At 40.7% G+C, this 21,118-nt stretch overlaps 1 protein-coding gene across 1 annotated transcript in view; it reads right to left on the bottom strand.

Moving 5' to 3' along the window:
• The window catches only part of UNC79 (unc-79 homolog, NALCN channel complex subunit), a 115,552-nt gene extending 95,977 nt beyond the window's left edge, over positions 1-19,575 (bottom strand). The window contains 5 exon segments of the mRNA XM_050897263.1: positions 1,036-1,128; positions 4,093-4,263; positions 7,690-7,994; positions 13,808-13,928; positions 19,525-19,575. Of these exon segments, the coding sequence (XP_050753220.1) occupies positions 1,036-1,128; positions 4,093-4,263; positions 7,690-7,994; positions 13,808-13,928; positions 19,525-19,546 (712 nt within the window). The 5' untranslated portion in view covers positions 19,547-19,575.
• Between the last annotated feature and the right edge of the window lie 1,543 nt (positions 19,576-21,118).

The raw sequence follows: 21,118 nt of genomic DNA, 5'->3' as shown, positions 1-21,118 counted from the left end.
TTTTTCAAACACATCTAGTTGAAGAATACCTGCTAATTCACTTAAACTTTGTCCCTTTGGCACAACGTAAAGCTGTAAATGGGTATCTTGTCATTCATCTTGAGGCAGTAATGGAAGTCACATGTAGCAATGCATTATTCCCATGTGTACCAAAAGCTATAGAAGCCACTCTGCATCAAACAAATATGAGAGCCAAACGAACTACTTTACATGTTTGACTTCCCAAAAACCACAGAGCAACATTCTCCTCAGATGGCTGGAACATGGAATTCAAAACCAAAAATAGAACATTTCATGAAAAAAACTAACTTGTGCGAGTAGCTTTTAAAAACAGTGTGCTGCTTTTATTTACCACTGTGAACTATGTAAGCATGATGTGACACTTCTCACGTGCATACTGCAGTGTGGGGTTCCTCCACACACACACCATCTACCCATCTACAGGGAGATAGCTGACTACTGTGCAACGTAACAGCTCCCTCAGGTTAAATTTTGTTTCAATTTGGTTATGTGATCCCACTGATTTAACTGGGACTGTGCCACAGTGAGAAAGAATGGCCTTGTGTTTAGATACTTACAATGACATTTAAATTCATTATAGTTCTGTTGAGCCTGCAGCCAGCATTACCTGTCTTCTTTAAAAACAGTATCAGTTGTGAACTTGGCGGGATATGAATCATAGTATAAGACAAACTGTTACTATGAATTTCTATAGTCAGTTAGTGGTAATTTCTCTCCAACACTGATGTTATGTATCAACACTATTTTCTGATGTCAAGCAAGAGTAGATCAGAGTCTCCAATCCAGGGCCAAATCCTATTTCTTCATCAAAATGAGATCTCTTATCTACATAATGATTACTTCAAGCATGATGCTCAGAAATTCCAGTTTTGACTAAAATCACTTATTTTTCATCCTGTGTTGGATGGTGAGACAGATTTTTCCCATCATCTGAACTTTTCTGATTGCATTTGACAGTACTTCATGACTCATAGTTTCAGAGAGAATGATACCATGTTGCATGTTTACACATACCCGGGTTTGATGTGTACTGCATTGCAATCATTAGCATTGATGATGCAGACAGATTGACATGTGCTGGAACACCTTCTCTTTTTGAGGATCCCACTTAAAAGAAAGGAGAAAAAAAAACAAAAACCATTTTCTATTGTACAACAAGGAAAATAAGGCGAGAATAGCATATAACATTCTAACTGATGCAAATAAAAATCCTAAGGTACTATGTCATTTAAAAAAAAAAAAAAAAACCAACCCTAAAAAACCCTAAAAAACTAGAAACATTCTGTATTGGGATGGGGTGAAACTCCTTTTCTGCTGGAAGAGAAAGATGACCAAGAATATGGTATTGCTTCACAGAGCGCACACCTGGTTTTCCAGATCAGTAAGATTTTGTTCTCAGAGCTGCATTAACCAAAGACAGTGATCTTCTCAGGCACTCTCCTTCAGAACCCACAGACTGGTCAAAATAATGTCACTTGTATAGTCAAGTACACCTAGGGCTTGGATTGTAGGACAGGTAAGGAGGAAGTGGAGGGTAAAGAAACAAAAAATGGAAATCCTGCTGTTGAGGTATACTGATGAAGGGTTGGGGCTGGTGGTAGCTGCTAGCTGTTGGTATATGGTGCAGATTACTTCAAGGAGCACATGGTATGAGTTCAACTTACAGCTACATACCAGAAAAATTAGTCCCCCTTGTTATGCGAGCTGTGCTAAGATAATGATAAACAGTAGCACTGAAGTGTAGCTAAGCTGTTGCAACTTTGACCTCACACAAAGTGGCTAGAGTTCCTTCTGGCCTCCTGGTTACTGTTAAATGGTAGACTTGGAAAAACCCTGCAGAGTGTAGGTGTTTATTTGCTGAACTATAGTATCGCTTTGAAGGCAACCTCCCACACAGAGATGTGGCATGTATCTTCCCATCCCCACTCACAGCACTTTCCCAAGCCTGGCTGCCAGGACCCAAATACCAAGTATTTGGGACAGAAGCACAGAATTGTAGCTACCAGTTCAGTGAGATGCTTTCATCCCTCCCATCTGGCTCTCCAGCTGCTTACACAATCTCTTGCATCTTCCCTTTCAGTTTGATTCAGAGCTGAACACTAGGGGAAGGAAAGGTTCTGCACTCGCCTTGTAAAGGGGCATATCATTCCTGGTGAGGAAACATGAGGACACTAATTAAAAGAGCACTCGACTGGAAAAGGAAGGAAGGGAAAATGGAGAATTTCCCTCTTCTATCTGGTACTTCTCTACATGACCCAACATTACTATGGCTTTCTTCATTGCACTTCATTCATGCTTTTTTGAATCTCATCCACACACATAACAGCCCCCAAATTATTACATGAAGGTCTACTTGTATGGATTTAAATTGCAAAATATTCAGCAGCTCTAACCTGGCAATTAAAATGTGGCCATCAGCAGAAAAGTAGGACACAGTACTAGAAGCCAAATTTAAAGAGCAGCAGACTGGTTTCATACAGAGATCTAACCAAAACTGTCTGAGGAAAGAGACAGCATGACAAAGGTTGCTCCCATGCTCTACATGGATGCAATCTTTGCCAAGGGCAGTTGGGGAATAGTATCTATTTAAGTAAACCAAGGATTTGGCTCAACCAGTTGTTTTAGAGAATAGTTTTACAGATCTGAAGATAGACAGGACAGGATAAGTCACCTACATCAGCTGTTCTTTAACAGGTAACAGTAATGGAAGAAAAAGGAGTTTAATGCAACATTTTGTTCTTAACCCAAAGAGGACCTATTGCACATACGTATGAAATATCTTAGTAATTTTCATTTCCATACTGTTATTAAATCTGTCAAAGGTAACAGAGAAAACATCATTGCAATGTCTTACAAGGGACTATTTTACATGGGGAAACTGAGGTACAGAAGAGCTAAGGGATTTCTCCAAGATCACTGACTGGTAGAGCCAAAAAATGCAGGTGATACATTTCCATAAAATCTTAATCTCAAAACACTGGGCCATGCTTCTTTCCATGTTCTAACAGCATCTTCTACATGCTTAAATGACATCAGTGTTGATCTCTGTACAAAAGCTGTTCATGTTTTTCCATAAAGGTTTGTAATACAGATAAGGAGGAGACATTCTCACAGAATCATGGGATTGTTGATGTTAGAAGGGACCTCTGGAGATCATCTTGTCCAACCCCTCTGCTCAAAGAAAGGTCAACTACAGCAGGTACTCAGGAGCAGCTGTGTTTTGAGCATCTGCTAGGATGGAGAATCTGCAGCCTCTCTGGCAAACTGTTCCAGTGTTTGATCACCCACACAGTAAAAGGCTTGTTGGTTAAAAATTACTTTTAATATTGATCCTAATGCTTCCATCTGCAGAACATGGTTAAACTTCTCGCTACTACTGAAATCACATCAAGCTTTTTATCAGGTACATAGACAAGCATTCAGAACACACCTCAGGATTCACATTGTGCAGGGATTATGAAATTATGTAATCATGTGAAACTCTTGGGGAGGGGAAAAAAAAAGAGAAAAAAAGGTAGGCACTGTCAGATTCAGTCTTAACACTTATGCATAGGAGACATTACAGGCACAGCTATTTAGTACAGAACTTAGAAGAGAAAATGACGAGGAGAGGGAGGGAGAAAAATCGGAAATTCATCACAACATCATTACATTGAGAAGAGTCATTCTTGTACATCCAGATATAATCCAGATGCAAAAATTACGCATGTTGCTATTGCATCTACTGTTTCAGGAGCAGTTTGCCCATTGATTCTGTATTCAAAACTCCCACTGCTGGCACTGAAAGTTCTATGAGTCTGAAAACAGTGTATTTCTTACATAAGCTAAACTTCACCCTTTAAATGAAGGAAGAATTCACACAATAACACAGCATAATAAATAAATAAAAATTATAGAATTATTTCCCTTTGAAAAATAGTCATGTAGAATTATTTTACATATATACATACAGTAGATTGATGTCCCCTTACAATTCTATGACAGATCAAACTGACTCCTACAGTCTGATACTATTATAGCAGTGCACCGTATTTTCTGAGACATAGCAATACTAGAATGAGTTCTACTTACATATAGCCATAGGCAGAAAAGATGTGCTGAGATACTCTATAATATCCTTGTGCAGAAATGGAGGAAAGGTAGCTAGTGTTGAAATCATTGTATAGGGTAAAGTACTCAAAATATCATCACTGAGAAAAGGAAGTAAGCATGTAGTAGTGTAAAAAATTGATTGCCCAAGATCTGTTGAATAAAATGAAATAAATACAGAATCATTACAATGGAAAAATAATTACGACTATGTACTTTTTAGTTTTAAAAAAATTACATTCAAATTCAATTTTTCCCCTCAAAGTAATTTGGGAAATTAATCACTATAGACAAGAGACTTCATCCATCATTTTTAAGCCCCTCCTAAAACAGAGGGAAACAGCTGTTCAACAGTACTCAGAAGAGTTTGAAGGGAATATGAATACTACAGCCAGTAAAATAATTTTTTATTTGATTAAGATACAATGACCTGCATTTAAGCAGAGATGTTATTAGAATCAGAATTTGATGTGCAATTTGGTATTGAAAGGCCTGCTTTTGCAGAAAGCATTCTAGTCTTCATCAGTCATAGAAAAATAAGATTTTGATCTTAATTACCCTCAAGAGAGCTGCAAAGTACCCCCCACATAGAGACTACAGGAAGCATCACTGTATTTTTCAAACAACATGTGGTTAACCTATGGATCTTGTTTTTCTGGGAAGCCATTGAGGCCAAAAATGGCCAAGGCTTAAAAGGAAAGGAATATTTATCAAGAGTTTCCATACTTATTCCAATTAATTATACTATAACTCTTTGAAAGGGATACTTAAGAAATGTGCAACGTTTCAAGATCCAAAGGGAAGGGACAGGTTATTGTGTATCTGGGCACTGTGGAATCTTTATACCCTCTTCCAAATGAGGAATTGAGCTGGGGCCAATAATCCTCTGAGAAAGGTTACAGCATTCAATGAACCCCAAGTTTGAACATGTATGATGATCCCAATAAATCAGAAGGCCTTTTGCCTGCATGAGAGGCATTCCTTTTGTTACTCGCTCTGTAACCTTAAGTATGTTACACAGGCCTTCAGTCTCATCTGTACAACTAGTATGATTTAAAACTGCCTCTGTAAAGTGCTCTGAGATCTGTAGCTGTAAACATCATGAATCATAGTAAGAATTACAATTAGCACTCCATTTCAGTGGTTCTGGCAAGTCTTCTATGCAACGGTCCAACGAGACCCTTAATGCTAGAGAGTGTTTCTCTCTTGCAATACATATTTACCAGCTAAGCATTGAGAGTTTTGTATAATCTGATTGGACCAAAGCTCAGGACCACCTAGCACACCAGTTGTACTTACCCAAACAACATTGATTGTTCTGACAAAAAAAAAAAATATGTATTTCTTTTAGTCAAATGCTAAGCTGAGGGAAAAATAAATAACAAGTTGTATTGCAAAATTTAATTCTCTGTACACAGAACCATGAAAAAAAAATATCAAGTGACCTCCCCTTGCCCCAAGCATGAGTCAACCAAATTATTCCTGGCAGATATTTATCTAAACTGTTCTTAAAAATCTGCAAGATAGTTCACTCCTTCTCCTGGCAATTCATTCTACTGCTTAACCATCTTTATCATAAAAAGGCCTTTTTTTTTTTTTTTTAAATTTCCATTGCTGCAGTTCACTTATAACTCCTTATCCTAATCAACTGTAACCACAAATAGTTTGGTTTAGTTTATTTCTCCTTGCAGCAACCTTTACATATTTGTATATGATAATCATGTCTCCCTTCCATTTTTCTCTAAGCTAGACAAACCAAGTTCTTTCCATTTTTTTCTCACTGTTCACATTTTCTAGACCTCAAATCATTCTTATTTCTTTTTCCTGGACTGCTCCCAAATGGTCCATGTCTTTCTTGAAGCCAGATGGACAAATCTGAAAATTTTACTCCAGCTGAGCCCTTGCTAGGGCTGCTAGAATGATAAACAAAATGCTTTGAGTGTCTCATACACAAAACACCTATTAACGTATTGCTAGAATAATATTAATATATTAGTGACTTATGGTCTGCCTCTGATCTACTGTAACATCCAGATCTCTCTGCTGTACAGCTTTCAAGCTAGTATCTCCCCTATTTCATTTCTGCCTGTGACTTCTCCTGCTTAAACATAGTATTTTACATTTCTCCTTTGAAGATGTTTCAAAACAGAACGCAATTTGCCAAGATTGTTTTGAATCAGATATCTTTCATACACAGGACATGCTATTCGCCATCTTGATAACCCCTGCAAATCAAAGTGCTCTCTCATTTCTATCAGCCAAGTAAAAAAATTAAAATATTTACTAACACTAGACCCAGCACAGACTCCTGTAAGATTCCCACTTGGTATACCCTTCCAGCTGACAAGAGCCACTGGTAATTACTCCTGGAGTGTTTTCCTCACTCAAGTGGGGACCATATGTCTCAGATTGCCTATTAGGATGTCAAGTGACACAGCAACAAAAGCCTGACTAAGGACAGGAAAACCTCGCCAGGAGAGCCATTGTGCTGCCATAAAAAGAAATTATGTTTGCTCAATGTTATTGGTTCTTTACAGGTCTCCATTGGTTGTTAATTATCACCATGTTATCTATTTAGAAAAAGATTGTTTTGATAATTAACTCCACCATTTCTAGAAATTGAAGTTAAGTCGACAAGTCTATAATTTTCTAGGAGCCCCCCTTTTGCAAGATCATACCATTTCCTAGTGCAGTACTCTCTGATTCAAAACATGCTGCTGCCAACTCAAAAGGAATTCAGCATTTAACAGAAACAACTTTCCTCCTAAAGAATTTCAGCAGTGTATCAGATTGACAAACTTCCTATACTAAACTATGTAAGTAATACACCCTGATACCATGGTGAAAATTAATATTTGGCTTATGTAACATAGGGAGAACACTGGACTCCTGAATCCCAGTATGAAAAGCCGCAGACTAACAAGCCAGACATATGCAGAACTTGAAGGAAAACAATATAAATACAACACAGTCACAAAAAAAGCTTGTGATTAACTAATTCAAAACATAAGAAAATATGGCTTTTCTGTAAGTCAGACAAAGATATTGCTATCTTTTTAGCCAGGAGTATTTTAAAGCCATCTCAAATAACCATTACCATGGTTCTTCTTCAATTAAACGTATACTATGTCCTGTTTAGAGATGGACCTTCACCAAAACACTCAATCTGCATATTTGTTATAGGCCAGATACACGTTTGCAAGCAATTTGTGCCTTTTTAAGACAGCCACCCCAAAAAGACCAGTCTGAAGATATCCCAGCAGATTCAAATTAAAAATCCAGATTTTTAGACCCATCTGTATTATTTCTGTTACATACCATTGTATTTTACTTACACACCACCAGCATGTCACTAAAAATCAGACAACCTCAGAATTCAAACCCAAATCCACAGTTAGCAAAAAACCATCTTTTATTCAAGAAAGTCAAACCAAACACTTGGATATAAACGCATCCCAGGAGATTTGAATTCCAGATCCAGGTCAGTTTAGGCCCATCTCTTCTACCGCATTTATGCATCATTCATGGATTCACAGCACTGAAGTTAAGCGTACTGGAAGGGTTCAAGGGCCTGCTTACCATGTTGACCATGTTGTAGCAAGGGAACTAGATCCAGCAGTGTCACCAGTGTCACGTAAAGTCCTTGATAGTCCAAAGATGGGTAGTCTGATAACTGAGCATCACGACTTTGCTGGCCACGTTCAGATGGAGCATCTCGCAGGACGCTGTAAAGGAGGGAGCGAGTAACAGTAGGGTTGATGGAACTGACCTGTGGTCTTAGAGATGGGGTGAGTGGGAATGGCACAGGAAAAAGACACATGGTCATGGGCACTGTCAAATTGGAGGCATCTTGATTCTCCTTCTTCCCTGTGCGGGACAAAATGCTGTTGGGGGGACAAAGAAAAAAAAGAGACAACAAAGACACAAAGAACAGCACATTACATTGAAATGACACTATAAAACAAATAATAAAAGACCAGATACGTCCCACATAAGATGCAATCGCTACCGAAACCAGCGTGTCTACAAATCTAGCAACTATTCACTTTCATGCTTCAAGATAAGAGAATTAAAAATTGACATCTAGGAAATTTTCATTGCATCTCATGTGTTATCTGGTTCATAAGGAGCAAAAATATAAAAATGCATGTTTCAGTGCCCTACCCATGTTTCACAGTTAAGAAAAATTCTGAGAATTAAAAGTGTCTGTTATGGAAAAATAGCTGTGTCAAAACAGGCTGGTATTTTGCTCTGAGATTTTGAGGATTTTGAGAGATTTATTTTTTCCCCCCTATAATCTTTTGAACCAAGTGACTGAAAACATGCAAAATATAGGTGTGGCACTTGCAGAAACATGTTTTAGCAAAGAATAAACATGTGTGTTTGTTAAGATAGTCTTAAAAATCACATGTTTATTGCATTAAAATAATGTCTGTATGTATTTTATGATACTGTTTCATGACCACTCACTCAGTATCATTTGAGATAATGAAGTTTAAACAGGCACATGGATTTAGAAATAATATAATATTTCTAAAATGTTAACTAAACTACATTTGGAAAAGTTATAAAATAATATATAGTAGATGGTCTTTAGCATATGTTTGTGAGCTAATGATAATGGTTGTTTATGTGTGTTTTTAATTTTGCCCATGTTTAGGGAGGAAACATTTTACTTTATGAATACAAACACTCCTTGGGTAAATAGTTACCTTCAAAAATCTAAGGGCTAAGCAAGCAAGACCAATTATGTAACTGCAGATCAGACAGTATGTTACCATACATTCCTGCTGTTACTTACGTTATTATTCAACAAAACTCACTATAAACTAAAGGAGAGATAATTTCAAAAAATAAAAAGGATTTAGTGGGAATCAAGATAGAGGCTATACGTCAACCAGCTTGTTATGTCGTTTTAAGAATGTTGTAAACATGGTCGTAAACATGTTAATCTAATTTATTAAAAAAAAAACCCCACTATTTTAAATAGAAATAAATCGTCACTTAAGCAGTGTTATATTTTAGTTATCAGGCAATTATAGGGTTAGTTCATAATCTTCATATGTGCCTATAAAATGTCATACACCTTTTAAATATATTAAACCACACACAATGCTTTTTTTTTTTTATAAAGCACGTTTTGCACCTCTCAGTGGTTGGGATTTCCAAAAGCAGTTGCTGTTGGTTTAACTCTGTTCCCAAAGTCAGTGTTAAATCTTATAAAAGACAAGTCAGTGGAATTAAAATTTCCACTGACTAATGAAGAGCAGAGTTACATCAAGAGGGAGCACTTCTGGAAACCTCTGTCCTCTTTAACAGTACAGAAATCCCTATCATATAATCACCTTAGCAAAGATATATCTTACCTCTCAAGTCAATCCAACAATTTACATAAGTAAGCTAAACTCTTGCTAAGGTGCTTATAAGAGGTGGTGTCATTCATTTGCCATATATATAAAACATTTTTACAAGTACAGTTCTATGCCAAGTGGCTACTATCACATCACACTTGCAGTCAGAGATGACAGACATAGTCTGTTTTAAGAAACTACATACTTTTTTTTCCCCCTTTGTTATTGTGCCTTACATATTTGGCAGATTATTTTGGTTTCTGTTACCCAATGTCCAGTACAAGAAACGTAGTGACTGTCATGCCAGTGTTTATGAAATCGTATCAGAAAATCACCTAAGATCTAGTATGACTTTAAAAACAAATTATCAGAGTGCTGATTCCTTTTAATTTGCTTGATGTTCATTTGCCATGCTTTGCAGCTCATGTTTAGAGATATCAAGGTACTAAATTATATTCCTTCCCTATCTACCAACAGATGATACCAATTACCCATCCCTTTACTTGCCAACACATCACTTCAAGCACACTTATTTCCAGAAAGGACATTACTGTATTAATTAATCCTTGCTTTGGAAAGTGTAAGGTAGTGATGGAGAGCTTACTCTATAGGCTTCCCTTCCTTTCAATATGGAGCTATGGCCCATCTATGGATTAGACGCCAAAGCACACCGTCTTGTATCTTGATCAGGGCATCCTGTTCACTTCAGGAACAGCAATGAGACGGTATCTAAATTCCAACTGCAACCATGCCAAATTTAGGGGGAAAAAAAAAAAAACCCACCCCAACCAACTTTCAGACCCAGGCTTTTGCCTGACCCATATGTCTTAAAAGCAATCAATGGAAAAGTCAAAACTGAAAAATCTAGGAAGTCCCCTGAGACCAAGATACAATGATTGCAGTTTGCTCCTTTTTCTGTTCAGACCAAGTACTGAGAATTTGGAGTGTCTGCAGATCATAACTCCATACTGAACTTGCTCCATGACAAGTGACAAAGCTACCAGGGCTTGTTTCAAGATTTGTACATCTTTGCTGCAAATCTATCCCAAAATTACTGCCTTCCAGGAAAGGTTTCCTAAAATGCCTACAACAGAACTGCATCTCACCAAGGCAGCAAAACAAGCTTGACCATTAATTAGCCACTGGGCATTTATAACTATTCCTTATGTAAGACATTTCACTTAGAAATACATATGGAGAATTTTCTCCAAGAAAATGTGAAAGAATGAGCTGTTCTGCAAGATGTTTATTAAGTCTTAGATCATTCCTCAAATGAGGGAGAAAACACTGAAAATGAGCAGGGCATGAAACAAATTCATGCTGTAATGTAAAGAAATGCTTTTGCCCAAAGAGAAAATTAAAGAAGAACTAAATGAATCAATGTGCTATGCATTGTGTATGGTGATTTTATGTGATGTTTGTTTATAGAAATAAGGAATTTAATTTTTTCAGCCATTCCACATCTGTTCCCCCCACCCCTGAGCTTGTGATTTATTGAGGCTATGTACAGAGCAAAGGAACAAATTAATCCCTTGTGCAATCCAACTATAGCTAGCAGAATGACACCAGATATGAATGTGATCCAAAACAGTGGGCATGCCCCACTGAAAAGAACACAGTCAATGTGTCCATAACATGGAAAGGTAAAAAGTATAATAAACAGTAAAAGCTACACCTGTAAAACCCAATCATTATATGGACTTTCTCTGACTAATCACTATTCCTCCATTATTCCTATGACTACGTATGTTCATCAAGAAATGTTTGTCCTAAAAAATTCAGCTGCAAGGAGAGTACACAAACTGGGAAATATTTTTTAAAGTTATTTTCAAATAGTAGATGATCACAAGCAACCTATTCTGAAGATCAGACTCAAAATCTCCAGAAATCAATGGGCATTTTTGCTACTGTTTGATCAGTATTCTCTTAGCAGCCCAAATTCATTGCATATGCTCTGTCTCAAGCTAGAAAGATTATTCTCCACCATGTACTTCTATCAATGATGTTAAACCTTGCACAATGGAGTCTCAGTGTAGGAGGCAGAAAGAAGACTCAGCATGCAGAATATTCAAAGAAATTTCTGAACATGGTCTTCAGAAAGCTTCTTAACCAGTCTGCTTAGTTTTAGGGTAAATCTGGCACAGATCTGCACACAGTGGGTGGGAGTTTCCTTCTTTCCATCTGCCACACTAAATACAGGGCGTGTTTTGTTTTGCTTTTTTATACAGCTTCTTTCTTAGTATCAGCAAGTCTATAAACTTACACTGGTTCAACCATAGCACTCAGGCTTTGACCCACCGTTCAAATTCCCCAGTCACAGGGATTTAGAATGTGGATTTGACTCTGCTGAGTATCAGAACTCAGTCCACTTAAATTTAGATCCAAGTCCTGGCTTCAATTTCTGGTGCCCTTTTAGCTCTGAGGCTGATCAGATCCCAGATCATGAAGGACAAAGCCATTTGTGTAGAGCTGCGTATGAGATATGAGTATCACTTCTGTCCCATGAGGTTCAGCATTATCAACAACAGGATTTTGGTTCAGTCCCATTCTGAATATGAGATAAAGAAATGGAGTTCCTCAGTTGTGCAACTGCTGCCCTGATTTCTGATCTGCTCTCATAGTCGTTAAGCATAAAGCCTTTTCAGTAAGCCCAGAAACACCACTGCTCATGGAGTGTGAAGAACTTGTCACACAGGACGTCAGCTATACTCCTTAGAAAGATGAAGACAACAGAGTAGTACGAAGACACTTTCTTTAAGCAGCAGACTCTAAATCCATCCTGTCCCAATGAACTTCTGCCCAAAACGAAACAGATCTCATTATAGCACTTGGTAGTTACAGCTAAGAGAAAACACGTTCAGAATCAAGTCCAACTTTCTTGCTTTAACAGCTTGAAGGCCCACAGCATTTAAGCAGAGGCTGTTTTGTCATACAGAACCTTACTTAAATGTGATTTAAGTATGTGTTGTGCAAATAATTCATCAAAACAGCCTGATGTGGGGAAAAAACCCACATTTCAGAGGTATCTTTAGTGACACTCTGACATTTTTTTCCCACTGCTGCAATATAATGAGACAAAATTTATTTTATGAATCTTAAAGCCCTACTGGTTGCCATAAGTTTCTTCAACACTCTAAATGATGAGGGAAACAAATTTCACAGTGGTTAAACAATTCTACTCCTGAAATTTTCAAAAGTAAACAGGAGGTTTTTAAGTTTGCAGTGAACAGGTGTTCCACTGCTAACAAGTATTTCTGTCTATGTATCTTTCCTTCTTATAAACACGGTCAATAATTCAGGTACATCCTATGCGCTTTAAATGAATGTCAGAATGAACTACTGTCATTCTTTCAAGTTTAAATTCTTGCTTCTCAACTTGTATACATCATAGGGGTATGTGTACAAACATACGGGTTAATTGTATTTTGTTAATGTTTCCTCATCAAATAAGGCAAACAGCTGTATTTCCAAACTACCTTCTGACAGCAGGGACAATCTTTCCAGGTATAAATCAGGAACCTATGCATAGAAATGCAGCTTTAACTGCATTTTTCTGGATGTGAAAACTAGTGCCAGCCAAAACCTGGGCAGACAGAAATCACCTCTTCACTGTCAAAAGCCATTTTAAAAACAACTTGAAAACATGAAACCACTAGGTAGCACTGTGGAATATGTCATTCCTGATTAAGTCTCACAATTTTTCGTATCTTTTTAGCAAGACAAGAAGTAGTATTTCCTACTCAAAATGTATTCTATAATCATACGATATTTAGTACTATATATTATTACTAAATATTGGACTAAATCAAAACCCCGGGTCAGAACAATCTGACCTGTTGTTGCCATCCAAATCCAGACCTGTATATAAACTTTGTGTCTACTCGTATTGTTATAAGGGACTGAACCAGAACCCAAACCTGACAGCCAGCTGAACTATGGCACAGTAAGAACCTAGTTCTGCTTATCTGGCTCATCACTCTAGGATCCTGAGGCACCAGGACTGTCAAGGAGGCCATGAGTATACACATCTAAAATTCTATAGGTCACAAACTCCTTTCTTCACAAGTTCAGCATGTTTGTGCAGTCAGCTAAGTCTTAGGAGGGCCAAGCAAATGTGTAATCAACCAAGTTTATTTTAGAATCAGCCACTCAATAAGCAGCTCAACTGGGCAAATTGGGCAACAGCCACTGAAGAGATTAATTCATACCATTCTTTTCTTAAATTATGCTCTGACTCTTTTTGGCTGAGCATTGACCCATTAAATCTTGCAACCAATTCAAAGTCAATCAATATCCCCTACAATTCTTTAGCTCTTTTTTCTTCAAGAGCATTAGTTAAAACTTACCTCAATAACGTCTGAGAAAAGTATTTCAGAGTATTTGCAATGTCAGTTCCAGAGGGCACAGGGTAAATGTTGTGGAGAACCCGGTTGTGGTACTCCTGAAGGTAACGGATTTTGGAAGCAACTACATAAAAGACAAAAAACAAACAGAGAAATTTTCGTTTAGGTTTTTTGCAGACTGTGACAGAATCACGTCTGTTCCTACCATTTCTGATTTTTTAATTTAAGAATTAAATTGTAAAAAACAGAAAAGTCTCTCCATTCCTTCTGTTTTGACAGAATAAATTGAACACTCCAGTGTAAAAGTGCCAAGGGGAAAGCACAGAAGTGAATGCCTGCATCTGTATTAGACCAACTTAGTGCTAGCAAATTAAAAAAAAAAAAAACTACCAGTAAAACAACAACTACCAAAAAGCCTGCACTTCTTCTCTGTCTCCACGCATTTCAAGATTTATTTATAATGAATGAGTTATTGGATCACAGGAGGTTCATGTGAGACGGATAAATATTTCTACAGCCAAAGCAGAGATATAAGGTAAGACAGAGAGAGCTTATGTGATTTACTTTAGGTCATACATTTACTTTATGCAATGAACTAAAGACATGAAAAGATCTGTGCTGTTTATTTAAGTGTCTTAGGAAGTCTGATCAAGCAGGTGAGGGGATTTCAAAGAGCAGTAGGAGCTCTACACCTTTACTGAAACCATTTTTTTGTTGTTTTAGAAATAATAGTGGGTTTATTTTCTAATAGAGATCCTTGTTCAATATTGGAAAAAAGTGATTACCCACCATAGCTGCAATGCCTTACATTGCCTATATAGCACAAGACAGTCTCATGCAGAGACACCTGAGCACACTCAACTCTTTTTTTTGCTCTGCTCAGACTAATCAACTCTGCTGAGAAACACAGTGCATTGGCTGGGGCAGAGGGCTGCACCAGCTCAACTGCACTTCCAGCTAGACTGCTCAGCAGTTGTTCATAGCATCACTCTGTGCAGACACAGCCTCAATGAAAGCAGAGCTGGCTGTGAACTCTTAATCATTTTAAAAGTGCACCAAGACTCTGTAATAGGCAGTTAAAAGGGGAGATGCTTCTGAATTACTTCAGCCCTTGAGCATAGGGATTATGACAGTCTTTCACTACACCAAGATACACCTCGTTCCCCTACAGGGCTCCTTCAGTGTGGAAGATAAATCCTGCTTCCTAAATGAGCAATTAGTCAATACTTTGTTTTATTCTCACTGTCAAATGGCATTTATTAAAGAATGAATACCTTTAAGTCCTCCACTGAACAGAAGGGCACTAACTTCCTGAGAGATATCGCTATGCCTCTCGCTGCTGCTGTATCTGAACATTTCATGAGCATTCTGATTTTTTCTGTACTATTGACAAGTTGAATGAGAAGGGGTGACATTGTATCCATATTACAGAAAAAGAGTGAAGGACAGACACCAAGAGCAAAGTGTCTGCAGCTGCTGTTGGAGGCTCAGCTTGAGACACTGAGAGTCATTTTGCCAGTACAGATAGCAGTATGTACTGGACTTTCACATCCAGTAAACAAAAGCATCTGAGTGCTCAGTCACACAACAAATGAGGTCTGACAATTTCAAGTCAGTTATCCATAAAATAAGGAACACTCAAATAATCATCAAGCAAAGAATACTGTTTGCTTGAATTGCATGACAAGAAACCCAGTCTTCCAGCACCCAGCTGCCCTCATCATGATCATCCTTTCTCCCGTTTCCTGCTGTACTGACTGTACCCTCCCAATTTCTGCAGCAAGTGAAGCTTCTACAGACAAAAGTCTCCCTCACAATATTACCCTGCTTCATCACAGGGAGAAAGCCCATCATGTGACTGAATAGGGCTGGGGTCTATGGGAAAACAGGAAGTAAAAATGCAATTAGGGACACTGTCACAATGCATATGCAAAAGTAATAAACTAAGGATGCATAAGCAACTTTATTTCCTCACTTTTAAGTGTTTTACTTTACAAATTTAGTTTAAGGTGACATTAACAGATAATTAGAATCAATCGCTACTTTTTTTTCCCCCCAAACAACTGAAAACAGAAGTTTTGTCACGTGGACTCAGACTGCCTCAGTATAGCTAGGAGCAAGATCAGAGCCTTTCAGGCCACCACATAGGCCTGTGGCACATGAACTGTGCTTTTCAGGAGGTTATCCCTGTCTCTGTGAGACCAGCCATAACTAGCTTCCTACACACCCCCAAAACCACTGGGGTAGTAACATTTGGTCATGATGTGTTTCACTCTAGGCTACAGAAATTCATTTTAGCAGTCCAAGATCTGTTTTCCCCTCCTCATCCCACACCTCATTCTTTCTGCCCACTATCTCAGTCATAGTCCCAGATTTGCAGGTCAGTTTACCAGATTATTTAAAGATAGACTTTCTCTCTCTCTTTTTTTTTTTTAAAGACCCCTATAAAAACTGATCTAGACTAGGTTAGATTAAGAAAGGATTACTTCACAAATGTATTTGTATTTTGTGATCCTACTTTCTCTTGCCGGGATGGGGGAAGAGTATGAACCAGGCATATTTGCAAAGAAAACAGACCACATTTCACAGTACCCAACAAAGACCAATTCACAGCAAGATGCACAGTTTACTGTGGCTGCCATGGTTTGCTGTCAGATATCTGTAAGCGAATTGGATTAACAAAATGCCAAAGATGATGTCAGAATTCAGGTCTAGATGTATTTCAGAGAACTGTCTGCCTCTCTACAGCTACTTACTTTCAATAAAGGGTATGGGGTATCTAGAATTACTTTTATTTTTAATAAAGAAGGAAATTTATTTATTTCTATTAATCAGCATTGTCACGCAATTGTATCAGGCAAAATACCAAAACAGAAAACTTATTTATAAAGCCTAAATATTAACATTAGCTTTAGGCTAAAGGTTTTAACCTCACCTCTCAGTTCTGTTTTGCAGAACACTGACAATTTCAGCACAGCCTCCCAGAACACAAAGAACCTTCTGAAGGAAAGCCCCATGGCAAAACTTTGCCAGCTTTCAAGATACAGAAGGGTGCAAATGATCCAATTTTCTGAGTTTCTGAGCACCCAGAGATACACTTCAAAAAGTGATGCCGCTCTGTGGAAGTACTTAGCCATTGTCATAGGGTCATCACATAAAAGAAATTTTAAAAGGGAAAAAAAAAAAAGTTATTCCAGGATACTTTGCTGGGTATCTCTCTAGGATCTACACAGACCTAACTAAACTCCCTGGCCCCCTTGTAAGCACTGACTGAATCAAGAGTGAAACCATTAGGAGACTTTAAAGATGGTCTTGGTTGCTCTACTGTCCTGGAGAAGAACAGAGTGGGCATTAGGCATTCCCAGGACGTTACTTACCACAACTAAACACCAGTTACTGCTATTTAAGGTGAAAAAGAACTAATTTTCTTTGAATACAATAGAAGAGCTCAGGCATGCCATGATGAGTCAAATGATGAAAGACACTGTCAATGCCGCTAGTATGAGATACGAGATGCATGTGGTCACAAAAAAGGGAGGCTTCTCAAGACGATTTCCCAGATTGCCACCATTTTACCTGTTGTTCATACAACCTGCCAAAGAGCTGTGGGGTGGCCACAGATTCATGTTTAGACCAGCGCCTCTTCTGTTCTGATGAGTCTGTTTCCTCATTCGTAGTGTTTTGCTGCTGTTCCCGGTAAATTGAGATTCATTATGACTTGATTCTTTCCCGAGACATTCTGGTTCTTGCCTGTCAGTCAATGAGGGCAGAAGCAACAACAGCAACAGTTGGGGTTTGAAGGTTTGCCTGGTAGTGATGTATGCACATCAATATAATCCTTGTCGGAGTCCATCACCACTTGTCAAAAATTGCAGGTGAGGGAATCTTGAAGTTATGTAGAGACAAAGACATTTGGTAATGCTGTAAGAACTAGTCAGGGGAGCAGCCTTGGTAAACAAAATACATTCAGTAGGTTAGAATGCACAGGATATGTCCATTAACTGAATACTCTACCTGGAGCATCATGAAAAAGAATGTTAGGAGGCGGAAAGATCTGAAACCTGGACCCCAAGTAAATCTTAAAATAGAGAGCAACAGGGACACGGCAGGCCAAGATGCAGTGCCTTGAACAGTACAAGGGGATGAAAAGAAAAAACAGTCAAGGATAAAATATGAAAGAGAAGCTCAAACAGAGCAGACCAAAAGCATTAGGAATGGAGGAACAGAGAAGGCAGAATAGAAAAGGAAGAAAGTGCCAAAGGCAGTGTTGGAACAAAATGCGGCAGAAATTCTTCTACATGCCAGTGTGAAAGAAGCATAATTAATGTATAAGTGTCACAAGAAAGAAGAAACAATTACAGAACTCGAGTGGGGGGTGGGGAAGGCAGAAAGAACAGAATGGTACAGATCCGAACAGTGCACACTTCAGGGCTGCTGCACAGTCAGAACATTGTGTCTCTATTTATGAGGCCACAAGTGCATTCCTACAGCAATAAACTAGCATCCACGTAATATTTTAATAGCAACATCATCCGTCACTGTAAATAAGCAGTAAAGTCTAAAGGAAAAAAATACAAGTATTATTTTCCTTAGATCTGTTCAGCACAGGCATATATAAATACAAGGATCCTTCCCAGTGGCCTGGAGGAAGGAGACAGCAAGTCTCAGCATCTGAGGTGTCAGATCACATCATGTCATCATGACAAACATCAGTCCAACCTACTGGTCACAGACTGCCTGGCTCACAACCATGACACTGTATCAGGAAAGAAAGTAGCTTTGATATAGGCAACAAGCTCGACCACCCTGGTATTTTTCTTTAAGCCTCCCACCAGCGCTCTTGCAGACGCACCAGTTATCAGCAGTAACAACAGTGGGGAACACCAGCATGGCCCAGCTGCTGATGTCCAACCACCAGGTCATCTGATCTTGCTCTGATGGGATCTAGCCAACATGGTGGTTAAAACATCCGTGGCTGTGAGGAGGCACGCTAGGCCCCAGGCAGAGGGACGTCAGCACCTGGGGGGCTCCTGCTGGGAGACTCTGGGGGCTGTGGCAGGCAGCGTGTAGGCAAGACAGTAACACCCAGTCTACATTCACCCAAAAGGTGAACAGCATGGGCAAGAATGACAGCACACCTCCTTTCTCACTCCATCTCACAGCAAGACTACCTTCAAGATGGCAATGCATGGGTCACATCTAGTCTCTACAGTCAGATCTCCAGTCTCTCAGGTAGCTACATCCTTTGGGACAGGGCACAGCACCAGCAGACGAGGCAGGCTGGACCCTTCCTGCCGTGGGGCCGAGGGCCAAGCCAGCGGTCCCAATCTTAACTCTCATTCCCTGACCCCTCCTTTCTTCCACTCAGGGCCCCGGCGCTGCCTTTGCACAAACACGCCGTCTCCCCAGAAAGGCCACCCCGCCAGCGAGCCGCGGGGCGCGCAGCGAGATGCTCCGAGGGCCGCCGCCACCGAGCACTCGGCGGCGGCCGAGACAGAAAGAGCCAGAATGAAGGCAGCCCCCCCTCCCCTTGCACCAGCTGCTACGCGGACGCCACATAACGCGGGAGGAGGCCGGGCAGCGCTACCCCGCCGAGGCGACTGACAGCCGGCAGCAGGGCAGCGCCATCGGCGGGAAGGCGACCCCGGCCGCCCGCCCGCCGCTCCCCTCTGACAGGCCCCGGCCCGCGCCGCGCCGCGCCGCCCGGCCCCGCCACTCACACTGCTCCGCCTTAGTGGACATGCTGCCGCCCCGCTCTGCCCCTCAGCTGCCGAGAAGCGGCTGCCCCCGGCCGCGGTGAAGGCGGCGGCGACCGCTTCGCCTCAGCAGCGGTGCCGCTGTCGCAGGGCTGCGGGCCGGGGAGCGGCAGGCAGGCGGGCGGGGCTGGGCGGGAACGCACTCTTAAAGGGACAGCGCGTCTGGCGGCTGGGGCGGCTTCGCAAGGGAGGTCTCGCAAGGGATAGGCGGGGAGAGGCCTGTCCGCCCCGGGGCAGCCCTGAAGCACCCGCCGCAGGCGGGGATGTTACCCCGCCGAAGCGCGGAGCTTGCCGCAGCGCTGGGCCGGGAGCTGCCGGGCCAGAAGATCTTGATGAGTCCCCCCCCCCGGGCCTCGGCCATGCCCCCCGGGGCTTCGAGGGTGTTTGGGACTGGTGAGGGGGCTGGTGGTGCGCACCTCCCGGCCCGATGCCCTCTTCTGCGGGGAGCTGCAAGAGGGGGAGCGCTGAGCCAGGCCAGGGATGGCGGTATTATTTTCAGGGGTTGTTCATGGGGCTGTGTCTGTGTACTCCGTTTTATTCTATGCTTGAAACAGGATGTTGTGCCCTTGAGTACTTCTCCTCCCCTCCACGCCCTGGGCTCCAGCTGTGTACCTCAGGAGGGCACGCAGTCAGGTGCCTCTGGCCGGGTTTCCCCACTTGTGTTCCATAGTGCGCCAAGCATCTCAGGAGCGTCATGCCTTCCCCGAGAAGACAAGGGCTGAGCTCAGCCCCGACTGCATCCCCTCTCCATCACCAGATCCCAGCTATGGTTACTGCCCCAGGAGCCATCAGTGCAGGACGAAGGTGGGATAGAAAGACCAGTTGTGGTGGGAGTACAGTAATAACAATATAATTCATTTGCTCCAAGATAAATTATTTCACCAGTGTGTGTCCTGTCAGCTTCCCCAGCGTGCTGACTTGGCCTTTCCAGCTCTCAGAAATGAATGGCTAGCTATGAGTTTCTTCTCTGAAACTTTCCAAAACAGTTTTTCAGATCCTCACACCTCTCAGAAAGGTACGTGGAAGCAGTAGTATTTCATCAGCCAGGGCATGGGAGCCTTGATGTTTATAGATAAAAAGCCAGTTGCAACATACTCTCCTCAAAACACTGGGCTGCGTAAGATGAGTAGGCCTGCAGCAGCCAAAGAGAACTGCTGTGGAGGTGGAGGAAAATAGGTATGTTTTATTATTCATCATGCAAGGCAGTGCCTGCAAATTACTGCTGCCCTGATTTGGGGACAATGCGCATTCTGTGCCAGGAACTGCAGTGAAGGGGCAGATGCTGTTCACTGGCATTTAACAGGTTGGCTTTTTTTCTCAAAGCAATCTTCCAAAAATACTGCATGTGCAATGTTTTTTCAACACCACTTAATTAGGTCCAAAATAGAGCTCTTACTGCACTTCCTTGAGGCCATGGTTCTTTCCACACTCCCTCCTGCTTGGGAGCCCCAAAGAGAGAGTGGAGCCAACTTAAACCACTACCACTGGCTAGTATGAACAAGCTGCCATGACTATAGTGGGACTGATTAGCAACTGAAAGGCATGAGTTAACTGGGAG

The sequence above is a fragment of the Gymnogyps californianus genome, chromosome 5, assembly GCF_018139145.2.
Source record: "Gymnogyps californianus isolate 813 chromosome 5, ASM1813914v2, whole genome shotgun sequence".
NCBI lineage: Eukaryota > Metazoa > Chordata > Aves > Accipitriformes > Cathartidae > Gymnogyps > Gymnogyps californianus.
Note: the sequence above shows the minus strand (reverse complement) of the source record. Positions and strands in the feature narration are given on the sequence as shown.